At 45.9% G+C, this 21,668-nt stretch overlaps 1 protein-coding gene across 2 annotated transcripts in view; it reads left to right on the top strand.

Annotated features, from left to right (window-relative positions):
- Mgat5 (alpha-1,6-mannosylglycoprotein 6-beta-N-acetylglucosaminyltransferase) overlaps positions 1-21,668 on the top strand; it is a 294,834-nt gene that overhangs the window by 84,884 nt on the left and 188,282 nt on the right. Inside the window, exon 2 of one of the 2 annotated variants that reach the window (XM_038349993.2) lies at positions 18,102-18,496. In XM_038349993.2, coding sequence (XP_038205921.1) covers positions 18,256-18,496 — 241 coding nt within the window. In that variant the 5' untranslated portion in view covers positions 18,102-18,255. Of the gene's footprint in view, positions 1-18,098; positions 18,497-21,668 lie in introns of both variants that reach the window. The other variant, XM_038349992.2, reaches the window with a different exon arrangement.

The following is a 21,668-nucleotide window of genomic DNA, read 5'->3' as shown; positions in this document are numbered from 1 at the left end:
CTGTACCCCATTTTTATTGGATCATTTGTTCTTTTGATGACCAGTTTCTTTAGTTCTTTGTATATTTTGGAGATCACCTCTCTGTCCAATTTGGAGTTGGTGAAGATCTTTTCCCATTCTGTAGACTGCTGTTTTATCTTGTTGACCGTGTCCTTTGCTTTACAGAAGCTTTTCAGTTTCAGGAGGTCCCATTTATTAATTGTTTCTCTCAGTGTCTGTGCTGCTGGGGTTATATTTAGGAAATGGTCTTCTGTGCCAATGCATTCAAATGTGCTTCTCACTTTCTCTTCTATGAGGTTAAATGTAGATGGTTTTACATTGGGGTCTTTGATCCATTTGGACATGAGTTTTGTTGGTTACAATTCTTAAATACAGTGTCTTCCAGAGAATGGCTTGCTTCAGTGAATCCACAGGGTGTGTGTTTACGTTTGAAAAGCCAATATTGTGATTGGCATCCCTAGGTACTGATGCAGGCAATTCCTTGTGTTTTTGTGTGTGTTGTGTGTGTGTGCACAGTGCACTCTCTTAGTGTATATTTGTGGAGCTCAAAATCAACAGCAGGCCTTGATCTCTTTGCTCTCCATGGTATCTCTTGAGACAGAGTCTCTCCGTGACCCTGGAGCTCACTGACTGAGCTGAGCTGGCCAGCTGGAGAGCTCCAGGGAGCCTCCTTCTCCACCTCCTCACACTGGGATTGTAGGTACGCACCACCATTCCTCGTCTACTTGAGTGCTGGGATCCTGAGCTCAGCTCCTCGTGCTTGAGTGGTAAGCACTTTAACCACCGAGTTGCCCCAGCTTTAGGAAATACTTTGAAGTAGCAATCACAACTAATCCTGGAATAGGGTTTGGCCAGCCAGGGCTGCCTGACTTCTTCACCAAAGACCATCTACAAGATAAATTCTCTATCAGTTACTGTGACACTTGGCAGACACTTGCCCGTGTTTTCTGTGCTTCACATAGATATGCGTACATCCTGGGAGATAGGAATTGAGGAGCACAAAGCAAGCTGTAATTCTGCTTCAGAATAAAATGAGGTTAGCAAAGGCTCACTGTGTGGTTTTAGGTTAAACAGGAGGAGGTTGGGGAGGCCTCTGGGGCTCCTCTGAGGGGTCAAGAGACTTCTTCAGTCATATAGTTCTCATCAGAAGTTCACTACCCGAAGAAGCACTTTGCAAATTATAGCTCCCTGCAGTAGTAGTCATTTTCTCTGCATGTGGAAGTTTCCAGAACTTTCCAAAGCAGGCCAAGGGTGAAGCTTACTGGGGTTGAGACTTGAATTTGGATTTGATTCCTAAACCTGCCTCTGTCACACTAGCTTACCTCTCCACTCACCCAGGGCATTTGGGCCTCCTGAATGATTTCAGAGCAAGCTCAGGAGGCTGGCTTCAGTGACAGCTGAGGAGCTACCCCTGGAGATGTGTCTCCAAGTATTAAGTTCAGACCACATGAGTTGTGGGCCCCTTGCTGGGTATTAACCTCATCAGAGCAGGTCCAGGGAGAGCATGAGGCAGTCTGGTTGGTGGAGGCCACTTCTGTGTTCGCTCTGTGTGATTCTCGTTGTCCAAGTTTCTGAAGCATGAAACTGTTACTTGAGAAATTGGTTCTGGGAGACACGTTAGGTTCTGTAGAGGTTCTCAGAGCAGCCATGCCTCTAGTTTTCCAAGATAACTCTAGAAGATGTGGGGTGTGCGGGGTGTGTGTGTGTGTGTGTGTGTGTGCAGAATGTTAATCTCAGGCATCATTCCTTAGGATGTCATCCACATACCCCCCCTTTTATAAAAAGGGAATAGGCTCCATTATTTTGTCCCTGAAACTCACCGGAGAGACTTGTCTAGTCAGCGAGCTCCAGAGGTCCCTGCTGTGCTGCCTCTGCCTCTTCTATCTGGGATTTTGAACATGTAGCGCTGTTCTGTTGACTGAACTCAGCGTCTTGTGCTTGCGAGGCAAGCACTTCACTGGCTGCCATATCCCCAGCCCAGCAGACGTCTTTATTCACTGACAAAAGGACAAGGACTTTTCTCAACAAATATTAAGTACCCAATTCACAGAAGGACTTGTAGCTCTTGCATAAGGACTCTAGATCCTAACAGAGCTAAGTGTGAAGCTAGAAGTCAGTGAGAGAGGGAGGAATTGGAAGATTCTGGTGTTGATACACCTGGGAGACAACTGGGAGACAAGGGGGCTCTCTCCGCCTTTGAGGGAGAGGGCCAGTGGCACACTTTGCCTTGGCCCCATCCTGCCTTTAAGTGGGCAAGTCATGCTAGACATTCAGGATTCTGGGACATGCGTCTGTATCTCACTGGGTGGCAGTTCTTTGTTTTATGAGACAAGTTGCCTCCACTAGCCTCAGATTTATTGTATACCCAAGGATGACCTTGATTTTCTGATTCTTCTGCCACCTCCTCCTAAATGCTGGAATCACAGGCGTGCAACATCATACCTGATTTACATGTGACTGGAATAGAACCCAGGGTGTCATTCATGCTAGATTAGCATTTTAGCAACTGAACTACCTCCCTGGCCCCTGCTTCTTTCCTTTTTGAGACAAGGTCTCCCTTTGTAGCCCAGGCTAGCACTACATAGCTTCTACGTGTCCAGTTCTCTGCCAGTTTCTTAGGATTGTCACAGATTTGTGTTTGCTAGAAGACAGCTTATAGTGATTGCCATGAGATTGGTGGTAGCTTGGGGTACAGAGCAAGATCCTATCTCCAAACACCACCCACGTTGTGTTTTTCTGGTGGTAGTGGTAGTGGGTGTGGGTGTGGTATATGTGTAACCAGAGAATGATGTTCATATTTTTCTCAATTTTAATTTTTGAAAGAGTTTCTCTGTGAGCCCAGTGCTTACATATTTGGCCATGCAAGTTGACCAGCGAGCTTCAGGGGTCCTTCTGTGCCTGAGGTCACAGCTTATGCAGATACTGAAGATCCTCATGTTTGTGTGGTGACTACTTTGCCAACGGAGCCATCTCTTTGGCCCTGAGTTTTCTGGTATTTTCTGGAAAGTTCAGGAAGTCTAGCCATCTGGGGTTGTTTACTCTAGCTAGTCAATGACTGAATCACATTGTCCCTTGTTTGGCAAAGCTCCTTTCTCTTCCTCTCTTTCACTAACCTGTGTCTGGCTAGGTGGATATCTTAGCCTAACAGTTCCAAATATTAGGGCCAGGCATAGTGGCACATACTTTTAATCCCAACACTCAGGGAGGCGAAAGAAGGCGGATCTTTGAGTTTGAGGCCAGCCTGGCCTACAGAGTGAGTTCTAGGACAGTTAGCCAAAGACTCACAGAGAAACCCTGCCTTGAAAAAAAAAATCCCAATCTTTGATTCTCTTGTTATGATCAAGGCTACCTAGTTTACCTGGCTCTAGACAAGTGGTTCTCAACCTGTAGGTCACGACGCCCTTGAGGTGGGGGTGTCAAATGACCCTTTCACAGGGGTCACCTAAGACTATCAGAAAACACTAAGACTATTAGATACTTGTGTTATGATTCATAACTGTAGCAAAATTACAGGTATGAAGTAGCAATGGAGATAATTTTATGTTCGGGGGTCACTACAACATGAGGAACTGTGTTAAAGGGTCACAGTATTAGGGAGATTGAGAACCTCTGCTCTAGACTAATAGGTTAGAAAACTTGGAAAGGAAAGAGAGCTATTATTGTATCTAAAACATCTCCCAAGGTGACCTGATGCACACTCGGAGTTGTAAAACAAGTATCGACTTGACACGCACGCCAGTTCTGAAAGAGAGAACCACCAAGGAAGAAATGAATTGCGATAGCAGCTGATCTGACCCAATTGATGGAGGGTGTCACGAAGGAAGTTCAATGCTAATTGAACTCATAGGCAAAATCAGGTCATTCTTCTAAAGCAAACACCCAGATGGCATATTCATGGCAGGTTTGCTGAGGTATTAATAAACTCCCCTCAGATCCTACTGTGCCGATAGAGAAATCTAAATCATTCTAGTAATGATTATGGTCATTCTTCCCCCTTGCATGGGTGATTATGAAAGTCGTTTGAATTTGGTTATAAATCTAGTGGTCATAAGGAGTGAGTGACACAGATTTAGTTTATTTGAAGAAAGGGAGAAAAAGGAGAGAGAGCAGTTAAAATTAACTTTGGTGGTTTTGTTTGACTATGACTCCATCCACCTGTAATTGACTCTCTATAAATCAACCGTGTCTTCGCTGCTCGCTGCCTGGCTCCCTCCTGTCAGGATCACATTCTAGGCTGTACATATCACCATCCTTGATTGTTATAAAACCCAAGTAGCTAGCAAATCAAAGTCTGATCTTCTGAATAGGAAGCCAAGAAAATAAAAGCTGCCCAGTCACTATCCATTTCTGCTGTATACAAAGGGATGGTTGAAGATTTTAATTATTTATTTTTCTCATCACTATAACCACCAAAATTGCAGACCAGAAGCAACGTAGAAAAGGTTTATTTCCACTTACATTCTAGGAGGAATGTAACCCATCCCTGAGGGAAGGCTCCACAGCAGGAATCCAAGGTGACTGGTCACACTGCAACCACAGCTGGGAAGCAGAGTGAGTGCAAGAAGAAGGGTGGGGTTGTAAACCTCAAGACTGCCCGATGATGTGTTTCCTCCAGAGAGTTCCACAGCCTTCCCAAATAGCATCACCAGCTTCCCAAACACCCAAGCCTAGACATACAAGGCAGGGGCAGGCGTGTTCCAGGGATTTGTACCATGGGAGTTGTGGTCATGCCTGGAGTGTTCTAACCCAGGGAGTTTTTGAGGTGCTCTAAGTTTGCCTTCTGAATGGCAGTGAGCTGAACATTTTTATGGTTTACCATATTGCTTCTTTGCATTTCTTTATTTTATTTTGTGGTGTCTGTGTGTGTGTGTGTGTGTGTGTGTGTGTGTTCCATAGACAACTTGCAGGAGTCACTTCTCTCCTGCTTGTGGGTCTCAGGGATCAAGCTCAGGTTGTCAGCCTTGGTAGCAAGTGCCTCCATCACTGAGACATTCCAGCAGCTCTTTTTGTTTGTTTGTCTGTTCATTGAAGCTGGGTCTCTGGATTTAAGGTTAGCCTGGAACTTTCTTAGGTAGCTTGACTATGGCCTTGAGCTGCTGTTCATCCAGACTTTGCCTCCACATTCTGGAAGTCTAGGTGTGTACCACCACACCCAGGTTAGAGATGCCCTAGACTGAACGCAGGGCCTTGTGGATGCCTGGCAAGTGTTCTTAACATCAGAGCTTTACACACAGCTCCTATCATTTCTATTTTTTTAAGGACATTAAATAAACTGTATATCTGCACATATGATTACCTATCAATCTTTGTGCAGCAAGAACCTGAAAGAGTAGCACTGACCAAGAGCTGGATGGCACATGATATTCAGAAGTGGACTGGGCACCAACAGCTCAGGGGGTTTCTGAATGTTATGTATTGTATGCTAATAAAAGCCATTTCTGTTCTTAATGGCCTGATGTTTAAAGGCAGAAGGATGCATTACGGAAACAGGTCAAAGTAAAAATGACTGGGGACTCTACCAATTTTTCTTGAGATAATCTTCCATTTAGCAAAAAGTTAAATTATCCCATGGAAATTCTTTGGGCATATATTATAGCATTTTAAAAGAAACAACATTTAGAAAGAGAACACATGACCAATAATCTTGTCTCTTCATCTACCAGAATTAAAAACTTTACACTTACAGTGAGTTACTTCTAGAGAAGTGTTTTAAACAGTAAAGTAGAATGCACCTGTCTGCTCCTAGCATGTGGAATCAAAACAAACAAACAAGAACAAAATTAAAACACACAAAAGGGAGTTGGCTGTGTGAATTAATCTTACCCTCCCTTCCGGGTTCTGAATTAAAGGCAGTAGAAGCATCTAGATAAAGATTAAAATATAATACAGAGCTAGGTTGGTAACTTTGTAGGTGATATACAAAGGACCCTCAAATCTTGCTGTAAAGAAACAGGCACTGTACCCTGCCTTTCATCCCAGTACTGGGGAGGGAGAGACAAGTGATCACTGGGACTTTCTGGCCACAGTCTTGCCTACACATTAAGTTCAAGGCCAATGAGAGACTTGTCTAAATAAATAAATGTGTACTGTACCTGAGGAATGACAGCTAAGGTTGACCACTAACCAGCCTTCCATACATTCTTGCAGACCCATGCACACAACCTCACGAACGCACATGTACCCTCAATGTACACAGTAATGTATAGCAATCCGAGTCAGTCTTCAGCATCAAATAGATGAATATAAAAATACACCACGGCTCTACTATTATGAGAGATCAGAATTAGAAGCTGTGACTTGGGTATGGACTTCTGACCTTAGCTGCCCTAAGTGATGGCTAGGCAGTCACTGAAGGCTGTGCGTTAGGGCATAGCCAGCACACTCACTTTCAGCAAGAGAACTGCAACCTAGTGTTTGTCTAGACATCTTCCTGCCCTGATATACAGTCCTCCCCACAAGCCTCTTAACCAGGCATGAGACTGGCCATTCTGCTTTCTTCTTGGGAAATTGATTATATGTCTTACATGATAGTAAGTCTAGTAGAGTCTTCCTTTTATAAACCACTTGGTTTGTTTTGAAACCAAGGTAACTCAAACATGGGGCAGTTTCTTGTGTAGGCTTGACTGTAGGACCAGTCATTAGAGACTGGCTTTGAATTTGCCTTTGATCTCCACACTGAATGCTTTCTAATGAGCACGTAATCTTGGAACTGATGTTGTGAACAGAACTTACTTTTCCTTACACAAGTAAACACTAACTGTTGTGCATTAAATGAGCAAACTAACTTGCCATTAATTACTTGGAACATTAACAGATAGGCTGTGAAGATGAATGAAATGGAGCTAGGGAGACTGCTCAGTTAGTAAAGTGGTACCCAAGCATGAAGGCCTGAATTTAGATCTTTTACATCTGTATAGGAAGCTGGGCAGTACAGCTTGAGCCTGTAATTCCAGTGCTGGAAAGGAAGAGATGGGAGAATCCTTGGGACTTACCATCCACTCTTTATAGGGGAATTAGCAAACTCAAGGTTCAGTAAAAGACTGTCTCAAAAATTAAGGTGGGAAGCAATTGAAGAAGGCATCTGGTTCATCTCTCGCCTCTACACTCATGTGTGCATGCACACCTACCATACACGTCACATCTATAGTCCACATGTGCAAAAAATGGGTAAGCTTCATAAGCTTGAACACATTGCATTTATGAAGATTTTAATACCCTGTCACGTGTAACTAGAAACTAAGAGATGATTACATTGCTGTGGAATGTAGGTGTGTAGTCACTTGGAAAGGAATGAGTGCACTGTTAAGGCAGAAACTCATTTCTTACAAGGGGTCACGTGAAGCAGGTAGAGAAGAATTCAGGCACTATGTATCCCATATGTCTCTTTTCAGTATAGTTTCCTTCAGCAAAACTTTGAAAGGGCATTAGCGGTCATGAAGATGCATCCACATACTCTGGAAAATGTGGGTCTTGAAGCATTTTCAGAAACTTAAGCTATTGGTTGCCATTCTCTTCTGGAATGGCCCGGCAGCTGATGACTGCACTCGCTGAGGCTAAGGGTGGTCCTGCTCTTGACTCAGTTGCGGAAACATTCGTGGTTACAAGGCAGCTCTAAAGTGATCACTTCCGAAATTACTAGGCAAGCGCCGCAAGCCCCTTTCCACCGTGCCTAATACGGATATGTACAGAGAACACAGAGAATTAAAAGTTGGAAGATTTATATCTAGGTTTTATCTTTGACCGAAATCCTCTGTGTGTCTGTGCCCACACGCGTATGCACGCGTGTGAAGGCTAAACATTGACCTCAGTTGTCTTTCCAACCATTCACCTCCTTTGACAAGTCTCACTCTTGGCTTTTTATGTAGGTATGAGGAAACAGTATCCTGACTGTATACTATAATTTTTTAGGGAGATTCCGGTTTGGGCCACACCCCAGATGAACTGAATCAATATCCTTGGTGTATCTGCACCGCTGCCTTTTAGAAAGCTCCAGATAAATTCGTAGGTAGGGTAGGGGTTGAAGGGCAGGCTATGCGTACATGAGCTAATTCATCATTTGTTTGTTCCGAGGGCTTGGGATGCCAGCTAGGCTGACCCGACTGCTGTATAGTTTGGGAGACTTGACCTTGGTTATAAATTGCAGAACAAATGAACTTAGCATCTAGTGTGTGACTGCCTAATTCCTCCGCAAAGAACATTCATACCTGGGGTGTTTGGGACCCTGAGAGTCCTGCAGCTGTCTGTGGCATGTGGATTGACTGTCCTTATCTAAGAGTTGGTGAATCCATTCTAAGGTCTAAGTCTCATAACCCTCTGATGGCTGTGTCACGCCAGCCAGACTTTAAACTGGTGATCTTAATCTGGTCTAGTTTTTTGGATGGATCGCCGTCCCTTTTCTACAGATAGAATACTCTTGGTGTGGATCAGCAGCCTGTCTGGCGTCTCCCTGGATAAAGCAGGAGGGCCCTCTTGTAGGATGCCTGGTCATTGAGCAATCATCCATTAATGGCTTTTCTCTTGATGCTATTGCTCCCTATATTTAAGATAATTTTAATTCTTTATAATGGTTTTCTTTAACTATGGAGTCACTTGAGCATTGGCATTCATGTGTATTTTCTTATGCTTTTCTTTCTTTTCTTTGGTTTTTTGAGACAGGGTTTCTTTGTGTAACAGTGCTAGCTGTCCTCAGACTTACTCCGTAGACCAGGCTGGCCTCAAACTCATGGAGATCCTCCTGCCTCTGCCTTCAGAGTGCTGGGAGTAAAGGTGTGCGCCACCACCACAAGGCCAAAACTGTAAAGTCCCTTAAAATATTTTTGGATCCCCCCTTTACTTTTGTAACTTAATTGCATGTTAGGCTCTTGAGTGTAAACTTTGTAGATGGCCAGGTCTCCGGCTCTGTCAGAAGGCCAGCAATGTTTTCAGAATTCTTCGGGTTGCTGTGGTTTCAAACTGTGTGGGTGGGAAGTTCTGTCAAGTGTGAATAATTTTATGGCTTTTGTAAGTGGAACTCACAGAACATGGGGCAGTCATAGGTGACAGGGCAGTCACAGCTTCCTGGTTACCCTTGTCCTCTTTCTCCTGTCCACTTCCCAGTAAGATGTGTACCTTCACTGCCCCTCCCCTCTGTAAGTGGACACACACGATGTGAATGCCTGGGCAGGGGAGACAGAAAGGTGTGTTCAGGATTTTGAAAATGTTGTATTTGATTTTTACGTCACATTTATTTACTTGTGTTTTAGGGTAGATGTGCCAGTCAGAGCAGAGCTTGCTGGAGTTGGGTCTCTTATTCTACTCTATGGATCGTGGCAAGCAAACGCAGGTTATCAGCCTTGGAGGCAGGCACCTTTACCCGCTGAGCCGTCTCACTAGCCCTGAAATCTATGTTAAACAAAATATGAAGCATTTGTGGGCTTTCTGGAACCTTTTGAAAAATCCTTTGGAGCACAGTGTGAAAGCCCTAGTCACCCAACTTATAAAATACCCTGTGGTTCTAGAATGGTCTGCATTTTAGCCATAGGTAGAATAGAGCTATGAATCAAAGATTTCCAAGTGTTTTCTGTGTTTGGGGCTTTTCCACCGTCTCTCTGCTGTCCTTTCCCTGTGGCCATTCGTGTATGACAGAGGTGACTAATAGAGGCCATAGATGGCTCCCTTGCTTCTTCATTCTCTGTTCCTATATTTTATATATTCTGTGTATGTGTGTGCATGCATGAGTGCATATGGAAGCCAGAGGTCAGCCCTGGATGTTGTCACTTAGGTTCTGTCCACCTTGGTTATTATAAACTGTTGTTATTACTGTGTGTGTGCTCACACACACTCCACAGCACAGAAGTGGAGGTCAGAGCATAACTTTGCAAAGTCAGATCTCTCCTTCCACCTTCTCATGAGTTCTGGGGATCCAATTCAGGCTGATATGATTGCAAAGCAAACACCTGTACTGCTTCCTCATCTGTCTGCTCGGCGCCCCCTCATCTTTTGCCATGGATCTCTCACTTGCCCTGAGCTCAGCAGTTTGGCTATGCTGGCTAGGGTGTGAGCCCCAGGGCTCCATATAGCTCCACTTTTCTGTGCCAGAATCAACACTCCTGGCTTTTTACTGTAGGTTCTGGGGTTCGAACTTAGGACCTGAAGCTTGCAAAGCCATCTGAGCCGTCTCCCCCAGCTCCAGGATTCCTACCTTTTGGGACCTGTAGGAAAGCTGATAGCAAGACTGTGTTGTACAACAGTAGGTAACTGCCTCATGATTGCCTATTCTATTCCAAGGAGGATGGGTTCTGCTGTTCTGGGGACCTAGGAGTCTTTATGCAGGAGGTGAGGTTGAGTCAAAGCACTGGAGGTGTGGGTGTGGGTAGCAAAGCTAACAGAGGCAAGCACAGATGGCTTGGGAAATCCTGAATATTATCAGAGAGAATGAAGATAAAGATGGATCTCTTAGCCAAGGTTAAAGATAGATAGGACCGATTCAGTAGTCTGTGCTTCTGACAGAGTATAAAATGGACCGAGTTAGAGCAGGCAGTCACAGTCAAATTGTATGATGTCTGTGGGACTGGTGGGTGCTGGGTTGGTGCTGGCTTCACTGCTGAATGAATGAGCATCTCTAGCTTTTGTTTAGCACCGGGATTAAAGGCCTGCACCACCACCCTTAGCAGAGCCTCTCCAGCTTTGTCCACCCTCTCTAGGGCCAGGGACTGATGAAACACACGGAGCCTCCAGGGAGGCCTGGTTCGAAGGACTTGCTTGGTCAGAGTGGTTCTCACTGCTTTGGGCTGCGCTGTTTCGGAAATGTCCTCATCCGAACAGCATTGCCAGGCAACGTGTGCCAGGAGCCATCCTGGAGCATAGCCTGTGAGGTTGATGCTGAGGTGCCAAGAGTGGCCATCTATGTTTGGGGAACCGGAGGCAAATGGCTCCGTAAGTGTCGTGCTGCTAGCCTTGGTCAGCCCTTTGTGATGACATGGTGTGGTCTTTCTGGACCCTGGAGGATAGAGACCCAAGAGGCCTATTCGCGAAACAGAACTTCAGTCTCCCCACCTTCAGCTTTTGGGGGCCTTTGGTTCTCACTGCCCTGTTGGAAGATGATTCACACTTGTTGCCATTCTCACCGTGTAGAATGCATTGTTGCGGTGTCTTCATAGTTATTTATCTGCAGTAGAAACTTCCTATAGCCAGGACCTGGCAAGAAATATCATCAGAGGTAAAGGCTGGCTCACGGGCTAAGAAGGGACACAGTCTAGCATGGGAGGGAAGGCAGGGTGGCGGGAATGCAAGACAGCTGGTCACTTTGCTTATGCAGTCACAAATCTGAGGACCGAGGGAAAACAAATCTAGATTCTGAAACCTCAAGGCCCACCTCCAGTGCCCCACCTTCTCCAGCAAGGCTCCGTCTCCTGAAGGCTCCACAGCCTTTCCAACAGCACCACCAGCGGGGACCAAGTGTTCAAGCTCATGAGCCCTCTGAGAACCATTTAGGACACGTCTGCCTCATCACAACCCTATTTTAACCCAGCCCTTTGCACTGTCCCTGAAGGAATGCAAGGCAGAGAGTAGAGTCACCTAAGGGGACAGTTAAAAATTAAGGGAACACAAGCAGAGGGTCCGCAGAGGCAACAGTTAGAAGCTAACCTTTGTCTGGCAAGGAAACCGGCCTAGCAGGGAAGCTGGGAGGCAGGAGACAATTGTTAAAAGTTTACCTCTGTACACATGGCTGCCAGGATGTCTGATTTTAAAGCAGAAAGCATTTGTTAAAGGTTAACAGTGGCTGCCAGCTTTATGTTTTTTTCTCCCAAAATATGTTTGGACTAACAACTTTATATTTCTATATTCTTGGACCAGACCCTTTATTTCTATATTTTATTCTTGGACTCTTTAGTGTATGCGTTTGTTGGGGTGGGGAGGCAGGGCGGGAAGAAAGGTAAATCAGGATGGCTGCCAGCAGGTTTAACCTTTTATATTCTACAGTTGCACACAGAATTAATTGGGGGAGGTAGGGCTTGTGGAGCTGGGGTGTGGCTTGAGAGGAGGGGTTGAGGAATCTAGCATTGACCTTGAGTAATGAAGGGCCGCAAGTTTCTCTTTCCAGAGAGATTGACTGACCTAGCCAGCAGGAACTTTCCTCAAGCCCCCAGGGAATGGAGACCAAAGGACTTCTTCTGGGGACCAGAAGGACGCTGTGTTTCAATTTAAGAGCCAATTTTCATTCCTTAAGGGCATAAGCACTGAGCTGTTCCCTAAATGTGTCCCTTTGCGTCTTCTAGTCCCTTACACGTGCTCCCTCAGAGGGAAGGTCCTGAGGTCTTACTCTTTTCCCATTAGACTGGACCCATTCTGATTTCTCTGCACTTATTAACTGAACTCTTGCCCTTAATGGCCTCAGGCTCTGCATCTGAATTGTAGCAGTTCATCCTTGGGATCAGGTGTATCAAGTAAATCTCTAAAATTCTTGTTCTTGGTGTAATTAGGAGGACACAATGGATTTCCTGGTTCTGAGGTGGCGAGATGATGTTTTTCCAAAGAATTATTTTGTTTAGACAGGCTACCACTGTTATGCATTTTTTATCTGTTACCAAAGCCTGCACAAAATTTCCCAAAGGGAAAGACATTAATATTGAGAATCATTAAAAATGGAAGTGAAAAGATGCTGGAGAAGGGTGGTCCATAGTGTTGAAATGCTGGAACCTTGTCCAGCAGCAATGGTCGCCATGAGGCCCACGCCAGGACCATGTAATTAATAGTTTCTAGCAACCTTTTTTTTTCTCATTAGCAGACTGCCCTCGGGTCCCACATGTAGTATCACTGATTTCTCCTTTTTCTGTCTAAATACTGTTCTGCCTAAAAACTGTGGTTTGCATATTCCTGTTTGGCCTGCCAGTTGATCAGCTGATGGTCATTTGGGTTGTTTTAGTTTTGGTCTGTTGTAAAGGATATATACAAGGCTTTCTTCTTTGGTTTTTTTGTTTTTTTGAGACAGGGTCTCACTGTGTAGGTAGCCCTGGCAGGTCTGGAACTGATCTCAAAGGCTCAGAGACCCGAGACCTGGAATGTGTGAGCCCACCATTCATATGTGTGCCTCACCAGGTGTGTTACAAGGGTGTTTATTTGTTTTTGTTTGGTTGGTTTTCCCCCAAGACAGGATTTTCTCTGTGTAACAGCCCTGGCTATTCTGGAACTCGCTTTGTAGACCAGGCTGGCCCCAACTCATAGAGATTCCAGAGATTCTCCTACCTCTGGCTCGCGATTAAAGGTATGCAGCACCGTAACCCTGCTGTGTTTTGTTTTTAAATATAGGTGGGGACATCATGTTATTGTTTTTCTAGCTGGAATTCCTGAGTGCAGAATGGTCTGTACCCCCATGTGGGCATTTGAACAGCTACTGGGCTGTTTCCCATAGGGTGCGACATTTTCCTTACCCACTCAGAGTCCGCAGGTTCCGTGCCGACGTCTGGTGCCCTCGGTAACCATCCTAATGGGTTCAAAGTGATATCTTGTTGCTTCTGTGGTATTTAGTTCTCCTTTCCCCAGTGATTAAAGATGTTGAATGTATTTGTAGGACCCAGGGCAGCTTGGTGCACACCTGCCAAGGCAGGCTGTATAGAACAGCAGGAAGGTAGGCCTGAGTCTCAGTTTACCCTATGGCAATACATGGTTCCATGAAAGACCACGAACTGAGACCACCCATGCTCCACCCAGGTACAGACCATCCAGAGGAAATTCCTAAAGTTCCAACTATTGTAAATAGGATCACTTGGTGTCCCTTAGCCCAGCATAAACTGTCCCTTTTTCACCAGGGCACCCCTAGGCAAATGTCAGCCAATCAGGGGTCCTGAGCCTTTAAAAAATAATCCCTCTGCTACTATGAAAACCCCACCCCAGCTGTTCTCAGGGCTCTCCAATTGCGCCAATACCTTGGGCACACTGAGAGTCTGAGTTCAGTTCATGAACTTGTGTAAGAATAAAGGCTCTTTGCTTTTATATATGGGACTCATATATAAAACCAACTCTCCTTGTTGGTTTTTGGGGGGACTCTGTGGATCTGGGTATAAAGTGTGTTTTTCTTTTGTTATTAGAATGGACATGTGATCTTAGCAATATTTTATTGTTTTGATTGGGAAAGAAGGGAGGAAGGAAGGGAAGGAGTGGAGGGAGGGAGGGAGGAAGATGAGAAGGAAGGAGGAACGAGAGAGACAGGTAGGGAGGGAGGGAGGAAGGAAGGAAGGAGAAGAGAAGGAAAGGAGGGAGGGAGGAGAAATGGAACGAAGAGAAGGAAGTAAGGGGGTGGTACTGGCCTTTAGGGTGATTGGTTTTGTTCTCCTTTCCTTGTGTTATGTGGGGTAGGGTACATATTTATGTGTGTGTTGGTAGCACATGTACATGATGTAAAGACCTAAAGTCAGCCTCAGGTATTGTTTCTCTGGAGCCAAGCAAACATCATACTTTTAGACACAGGGTCTCTCACTTGCCAGGTAAGCTAGGTCTCAGGGGTTTGACAGTTTCATTGGCCCCAGGATTAGAAGTCACCACCATGTCTAGCTTTTTATGTGGCTTTGGTGTATAGAACTCAGGTCATCAGGTTGCTGGGCAAGCACCTTTCTTACTGAGCTATCTCCCTAGGCCTAAGTGATTAATATTGTAAACAGACTTGCTGCAAACTTTCTTAGCTGGAATGCTTGCTTTCTGATTGCTGTTGGTCTGAGTGCGTTCCATTGTGTGTGTGTGTGTGTGTGTGTGTGTGTGTGTGTGTGTTACTGCTGATCATCAAGTCCTCTCATGGAACCAAGATTCAGTAAGGATGTTATCCTAAAGCCTGTCATCATCCTCCTGTCCCTCCGAGACATGCGGGGATCTTTTCTTCCCAATGAGACAGACCCCTGAAGTCATAACAACTTTCTTCCTAATGGCAATCATGGAGGTGAATGCTAAGGTGGTTCTCTGTGTGCTGATAGTTTCTGTTGTTTCATATTCTGCTTTCTATAAGAGAAAAGGCCATTCCTGGAAATATGGTTGCTTTTGATTAGAGCCCACAAGGGCTCTGAACCCCCTTCAGAGGAGTTCGGAGGTACACCAAATGTGTACTCTCTGAGTGTCTTGTTCTGTTCCTGTTGCTGTGATACAATCCAGTGAGCAAAATTTGGCTCCAAGTCCATCATGGTGGGGATGTCAAGGTGGCAGAAGCCTAAGCAACCGGTCACATCCCATCCACAACCAGGAACAGAGAGCAGTGAATCCTAGCTCATCCTCTCCATTGTATACAGTTCAGGATGCCAGCCCAGGGAGTGGTCCCACCCACAGTTAAGATGAGCCTTCCCACACTCATCAGTGTAATCAAGATAATCCCTCACAGGCTTGGCCAGAGGCCTGTCTCCCAGGTGAATCTGGATGCCAGCCTCTCACTGAGCTTGAATATTTTACCTAGGCTGGCTTAGCCCTCATCTTACACCTAGAATGTACCATCTGGGTAGTTTGGACCTTTCCAAAGCAAAGCCTCCTACCAAAGGCCTGGTCTTCGCTCTAGTTTTTGCTCAGGCCTGTCCTGTGACTTAACCCCTGTCATCCTTCATCAGCCTCATCAGTAAGGTTAACTGAGGAAGAGGATGGGACTTCCTGTCTGAAGGTTTATGGGTAATCTTGTCAGCAGTTAAGATCTGTCTCTAAAATGGTCACAAAAAACACCCAGAAGGTCCCCTTTTGGCTATGGCACCCTGCTAACATGGCCTGGGAAAGTCCCCTCAGATCTGAGGTGATAATGGGTGGATTATCTAGAAGGAAGTGCTGCTTCATGTACTGGGGGGGGGGGATGGTGTTCAAAGTGTTAGCCCTCTGAGGGTGGATGCTCCTTCTTGCTCACATTCAGTTCCCAGGTGCCTGGGGGCAGCAGGTACTCAGTTTATAGAGGGAGGATGCCAGTTCACTGAAAGTGCCATTGTGCCCCAAGACAAGGACTCGGACTCATAGCGATCAGATACTTTATTGTCCCCTTGTGGTCTTTGTCTGCCTGTTTGTCTGAGTTTCTCTGTATAACAGTCCTGGCTGTCCAGGAACTCACTCTGTAGACCAAACTGGCCTTGAACTCAGAGATCCACCTGCTTCTGCCTCCAGAGTACTGGGACTAAAGGCCTGCGCCACCACCACTCAGTCCTGTTTTGTCTTTCTTAATTTCTTCCTCCCTCCTTCCCTTCCTCCTCCCTATTTATCTGATTTTTTGTGTGTCATGTGCATGTAGGGTGTCTATGTTCACATATGTATGGGCATACATGTTTGCAATGTGCATGTGAAGACCCAGGGTTGATGCCACTCTCCTTGACTTATTGTGGCAGAGTTTCTCAGCTGTACTCAGAGCTTGCCAATTTATTTAGTCTTAGCTAACCAGCTTCCTTTGTGGCTGTCTCTCGTGCTGGGGCTTACAGGTGGATGCCACACCTACCCAGCTTTGCACGGCTGCTCCTCGTACTTGCAAAGAATATATGGTCTTTACCCACTGAGGCCTCCACCTGTTTTGTTTGTTTGTTTGTTTGTTTTGTTTTTGTGTTTTGTTTTTTTGAGGAAGGATCTCAGGTAGTCTAGGCAAGCCTCGAACCCTTTACATAGCCAACAATAACCTTGAATTCCTGATCCTCCCACCTCTCCCTAACTGGGGATTGAAGCTGTGACTTTACATGTTTTAGGAAGTATTAAACCAACTGCACTGTGTCCCTAGGCCTGACCATTGTCTTCCTCTGAGCAGGTACATGCAGGTAGTACTTGACTTGTGATCCTTTGACCGAAATTTTAGGAACGTCAGAGTGGCGTGAGAAGCTATGTACCCATACCGTTTTCAGTTTTCAGTGTTGCGTTCAATAGATTACATGAGATACACACTTCGCTGCAAAGTAGGTTTTATGTTAATTGGGTGACTGTGCTCAACAGTAGGCCAAAACAAACGTTCTGAATATGATTTTAAAAAGACTAAGCTAAAACTACATTGCTTGGCTGGTTTTAAGTGTATTAAACACGATTTCTATTTAATGGTATTTTCAGTTTATGAGGGATTTATCATCCCAGTGGAAGTAGGAGAGTCTGGATCTTTGTCTTAAGAGTTCTTTAAACAGGACACGGGACCCCCTGTGTCAGTTTTCTGTTACTGTGATTAAATGTTTAGCGCCATGACTCTAAAGAACACATACCTGGGCATACCCATCATCCGCCTGCAACCTCTCCTCAGGCCCTCCTTGCTGAGAAACCCCAATAGAGATCACAGGCCCTGTCTGTGCTGTTATCAGATGGGAGAGGAACACCTTCACATCAAAATTCTGCCTTTGAATTTTCGTTTTGCCTCAGGACGGCAGTGAAAGTGAGAACCGCGGAGAAGCTGCCAGCCAGCCGGGTGCCTTGGGTTTCCTGTGCAGCAGGCATGCAATCCTGCGAGGTGCAGCTTTTGCTCCAGATAGCTGGGGCAAGAGGCTGGGGTGAAGCTCGGCCATAGAACAAATGCTTAGCCTGCGCTCTGGCTCCGATCTCCAGCACCTCCAACATAAAACTGGAGCAAAAAGACCCCTGCTGTGCCTCTGGTGTCTTCCTCTCCTCAAAGTCATTTACCCTGCCACAGTGATCGTGAAATTCAGCTGTGTTTGAACAACACAGGACCCTCTCCCCTTTCCTTCTTAGCGCTCTCTGAAGACGCTTCCACTTTCTTACTCAGCTCTCAAGCTGTATGTACAGACTTCGCTCCAAGCTCATCCTGACTCCCTAAGCTCAAGTTACACATACACCAAGTACAAAGTGGCCCCGGGACTCTGCCCTCCCCTTGGGTTTGCTGACATTTGGTGGCATATCCTTCCATCTCCTCTGTACCCTGCAAAACACGCTTCCTGTTTTGAACGAGGTCTAGAAGGGGGACACCTGTGTCCACACACTCAGACGCACACTTCCTCCGGTGTATTTGTACAACTTTATGGTGCTTTACCACATTTCTCTCCTGGGCTCACGGCTCCCAGATTTTAGCCTAAAGCACACGGAGCCAGAAGTGAGTGGGTATTTCGTGGAATGCTACCTCAGTGCAGATGCAGTTCCTGATCGTTGTGTTTGGTTATGACTACATTGCTAACTGTGCTCCTCCTTCACAGCAGAATGGAAGCCAGGGAAGGAAATCAGCTGACTCAGGAGCCGGAGTGATAGCGAGAGAGCGGCCGTGCGTGCACCCTCCGCCCCAGCCTGCACCATGAACTTGCCTTCACCTTCTGCGCCTTGAGAGCCACGGGAGGGCTACCTTGCTAGAGAGAGATGGCTTTCTTTACTCCCTGGAAGTTGTCCTCTCAGAAGCTGGGCTTTTTCCTGGTGACTTTTGGCTTTATATGGGGGATGATGCTTCTGCACTTCACGATCCAGCAGCGAACTCAGCCTGAGAGCAGCTCCATGCTGCGGGAGCAGATCCTGGATCTCAGCAAAAGGTACATTAAAGCGCTGGCCGAAGAAAACAGGAACGTGGTGGATGGCCCATATGCCGGTGTCATGACAGCTTACGGTGAGTGTGGAGGCATGGGGATGGCTTGCTCCATTGGGCTTGCCTTGACTTTGGAGGGACATATGGTCTTGTTACGGTTTGAAGATTCTCTGTTCTCATGGGCAGTGATCATTGGTTTTGTATGTGTATCCTTTTCATCTCTGTATTTATATATGCAAGTGTGGATATGTACAGAGGATAATCTCAGGTGTGAGTCCTTACATTTTACCTTGTCTGCACCAAAATCTCTTGTTGGCAGCTGCATGCCAAGCTAGCAGCCTCCTGACCCTCGGGGAGATTTTCTTGTCTCTGCCTCCCATCTCTGTACAGACAGACTGGGATTATATAGGCATGCTACTGTATCTAGCTGTATGTGGATTCGGGGGATCTGAACTCAGGTCTTCATGCTTGTCCAACAAGCCCTTCTACTGACAGAACCACCTCCCCAGCCCACACCACAGCTGTGCTTTTAGAAAGGTAACACAGTGCTCTTTGTGGGACTCTGAGCTCCTGTACACGGGGGCATCCCTGTCCCCAGCCATGTCAGTCAGCACACTTGAGCTCTCTGGATTGTGTCCGTAGTCAGTCCCCAGTCTGTCAGCATATTTCTAGACTGTGCTCAGAGGAGTGTGTTCAGGGAATGCAGACAAACATTTTCATTATCTGTCCTTAAACAAAATGTAATTAGATGCAGCGGAGGGGCACCGGGTTGAGGGGGCTGATGTTTTGGATAACATCAAGGTCAGCGTGGAGCTAATGAACTGCCCTGTAGCTTTAATGTTTGATTTCCCAGGCTTTATTGCTTGTCTTTGATTTTGCTCACTCTGAAAGAAGTCTTCTTGAACTCATTGCTCATTTTCAGGTTCCTAAAGTTCTTTTTAAAACGACACATGAGGGCTTAGCTTGGAGCCTCTGGGTTGGATCAGTGCATAGTGGCACATGCCTGAAGATCAAATGCACAGGGTCATCCTCAGCTATGGAGGGCCTTTGTGGCTAGCCTGGGTTACATGAGACTACACACACAGAAACACACACACGTATATATATATTTAGACCTATAAAAATAAAGCATGTATGTGAAATATATCTTATTTTTTCTGTTAGCAAAAGTTATGCTAAATTTAGAAAAACTGAAGGTATAAACAGAAAAACAAAAGAGGAAAATCACATAAAATCATGCTCTGCTATAAACATAATCAGCATTTGGTGTATATTCTGATTTTCCATCATCATCATCATCATCATCATCATCATCATCATCATCATCATCATCATCATGTGTGCATGCCCATCCATTTGTGTATCTGGGCACATGCACCACTGCACATAGTGGAGGACAGAGAACAGCCTTTAGGCTGAAGTTGGTTCTCTCCTTCGACCATGTGGGTCCTGAGGATGGATCTCAGGTCATCAGGCTTGCATGGTGAGTGCCTTTACTCTCTGAGCCATCTCGTCTGACCCTGATGATGCAAAAAATGCACACACAAACACTTATGAAGTATATCCATGGCAAATGGACTTTGGGTTGTACTGTCTTGGGAAATTCGTCCTCCCAGGATGCCCTTTGGTCACCGAGATTCCAGAATGGCCTGGGTTTCTAGAGGGTGAGCCCTTGTTAGTCATCAAATGGAAAGCTGAGCCATCCAACCCAGACTTCAGTGGGCTCAGTGTTTGGGACTGTGGTGGTGTAGAAGAGCTGGTCTTTGCTTTGGGGCCCAGTCAAGGATATGGCCTTGAGGATATAGCACTCTCGTGATGATTAGACCCCCTGCTACTGTAGGCTGTGACTGGGCAGCTGGAATCCAGGCTCAGTAAATCACAGGCACCCAGAAGCTTGGTTCTGTGCTGTGGGGGGTGGGGGGGTGGGTGTGGGTGGGTGTGGGTGTGGGTGGGTGTGTGAAGAGAGGATAGCCACAGCTGAGGAGCCCTTCTGTTCTTTCTCAGTTCTTGGGGTCAGAATGGTCACACCATCTGCTTGTGATATGTCTCTGTGAGCTTTGTCAGCAGCAATCTTGAGGAGTAGGTAACTCGGTAAAGTACTTGCCATGCAACCAAGAGGACCTGAACTTGATCCCCAGTACCCATGTAAAAAGGCCAGACAGGAACAGCAGCATGTACCTACAATCTCAGCACCAGGGAAGCTTGCTAACCAGCCAGCCTATCAGGAGCTTCAGGCTCACTAAGAGACCCTGTCTCAGTGGGGAGAGCGAACTAGGAAGGCATCCAGCGCCAACCTCTTGCTTCTGTGTACATGCACACATTCACAACCACACACACACGAGAGAGAGAGAGAGAGAGAGAGAGAGAAACATGAGGTGCCCAACCACACAATGAGTCATATGACTCATTGACATGACTTATGTCGTCCATCAGTTTCAGATATCAGTTACTGCCATAGAGAAAAGGATAGCACAGAACGTTGGTGTTGCATAAGTGTGACGTGGCCTGTGGTAGATGCTGTCTTTAAGGTTTTAATCCTACATGTACTTTGTGTTCTTCAGGGGCTTCACCCCAGCCCCTGGCGTCCATATATCCAAAGAGTCTGGAATGTTCCGGTGGAAGCTTCACCTCAGCTCCTGACATCCATATATCTAGAGAATCTGAAATGTTTGGGTGGAAGCTTTACTCCAAGCCCCCTCCCTCATCTCTCTCCAAACCCTGCTACCTCTCAGAAAGTCCACCAAGTCCCCTCCCCCAGAGATGCTCAAGACCACTCCTACAGGGTACTTAAACTGCCCTCCAGAAAACAGACTTGTGGTCTTCTTGTCCCAGCTCCTCTCTAGGGAGCTGGAAAATCATCCAGGAGCTTTGTAGCCATTAAACCTGGGCCTTTTCTAATTCGGTTTGATTTGGTCTGATATGGATTAATTGTGGCAGCGGAGAGGCTTATTGGGGTGCAGAAACTTTTCACTTTGTTATACCCTTGTTGGGAAAGGGCAACAACTCAACAGTGATTTCCTCTAATCACAGTTTATCAGACTTTTTCCATGGGTGACACAAAAACATATGAGCTATATATTTATAGACTTGAGATCTTGCTAGTTGTTTCTATTATGTGTTGATAAAAAGCTCAGAGTGCAGACTCCTTACATATTTTAGAGAAAATACATCTGATCTTAGCTTTTTAGTGTGCGCGCGCGTGTGTGTATGTGTGTGTGTAATATAAAAGTAACTCAGGACTGGGGAAGGAGAT

Source organism: Arvicola amphibius, chromosome 12 (assembly GCF_903992535.2).
Source record: "Arvicola amphibius chromosome 12, mArvAmp1.2, whole genome shotgun sequence".
NCBI classification, from domain to species: domain Eukaryota; kingdom Metazoa; phylum Chordata; class Mammalia; order Rodentia; family Cricetidae; genus Arvicola; species Arvicola amphibius.
Note: the sequence above shows the minus strand (reverse complement) of the source record. Positions and strands in the feature narration are given on the sequence as shown.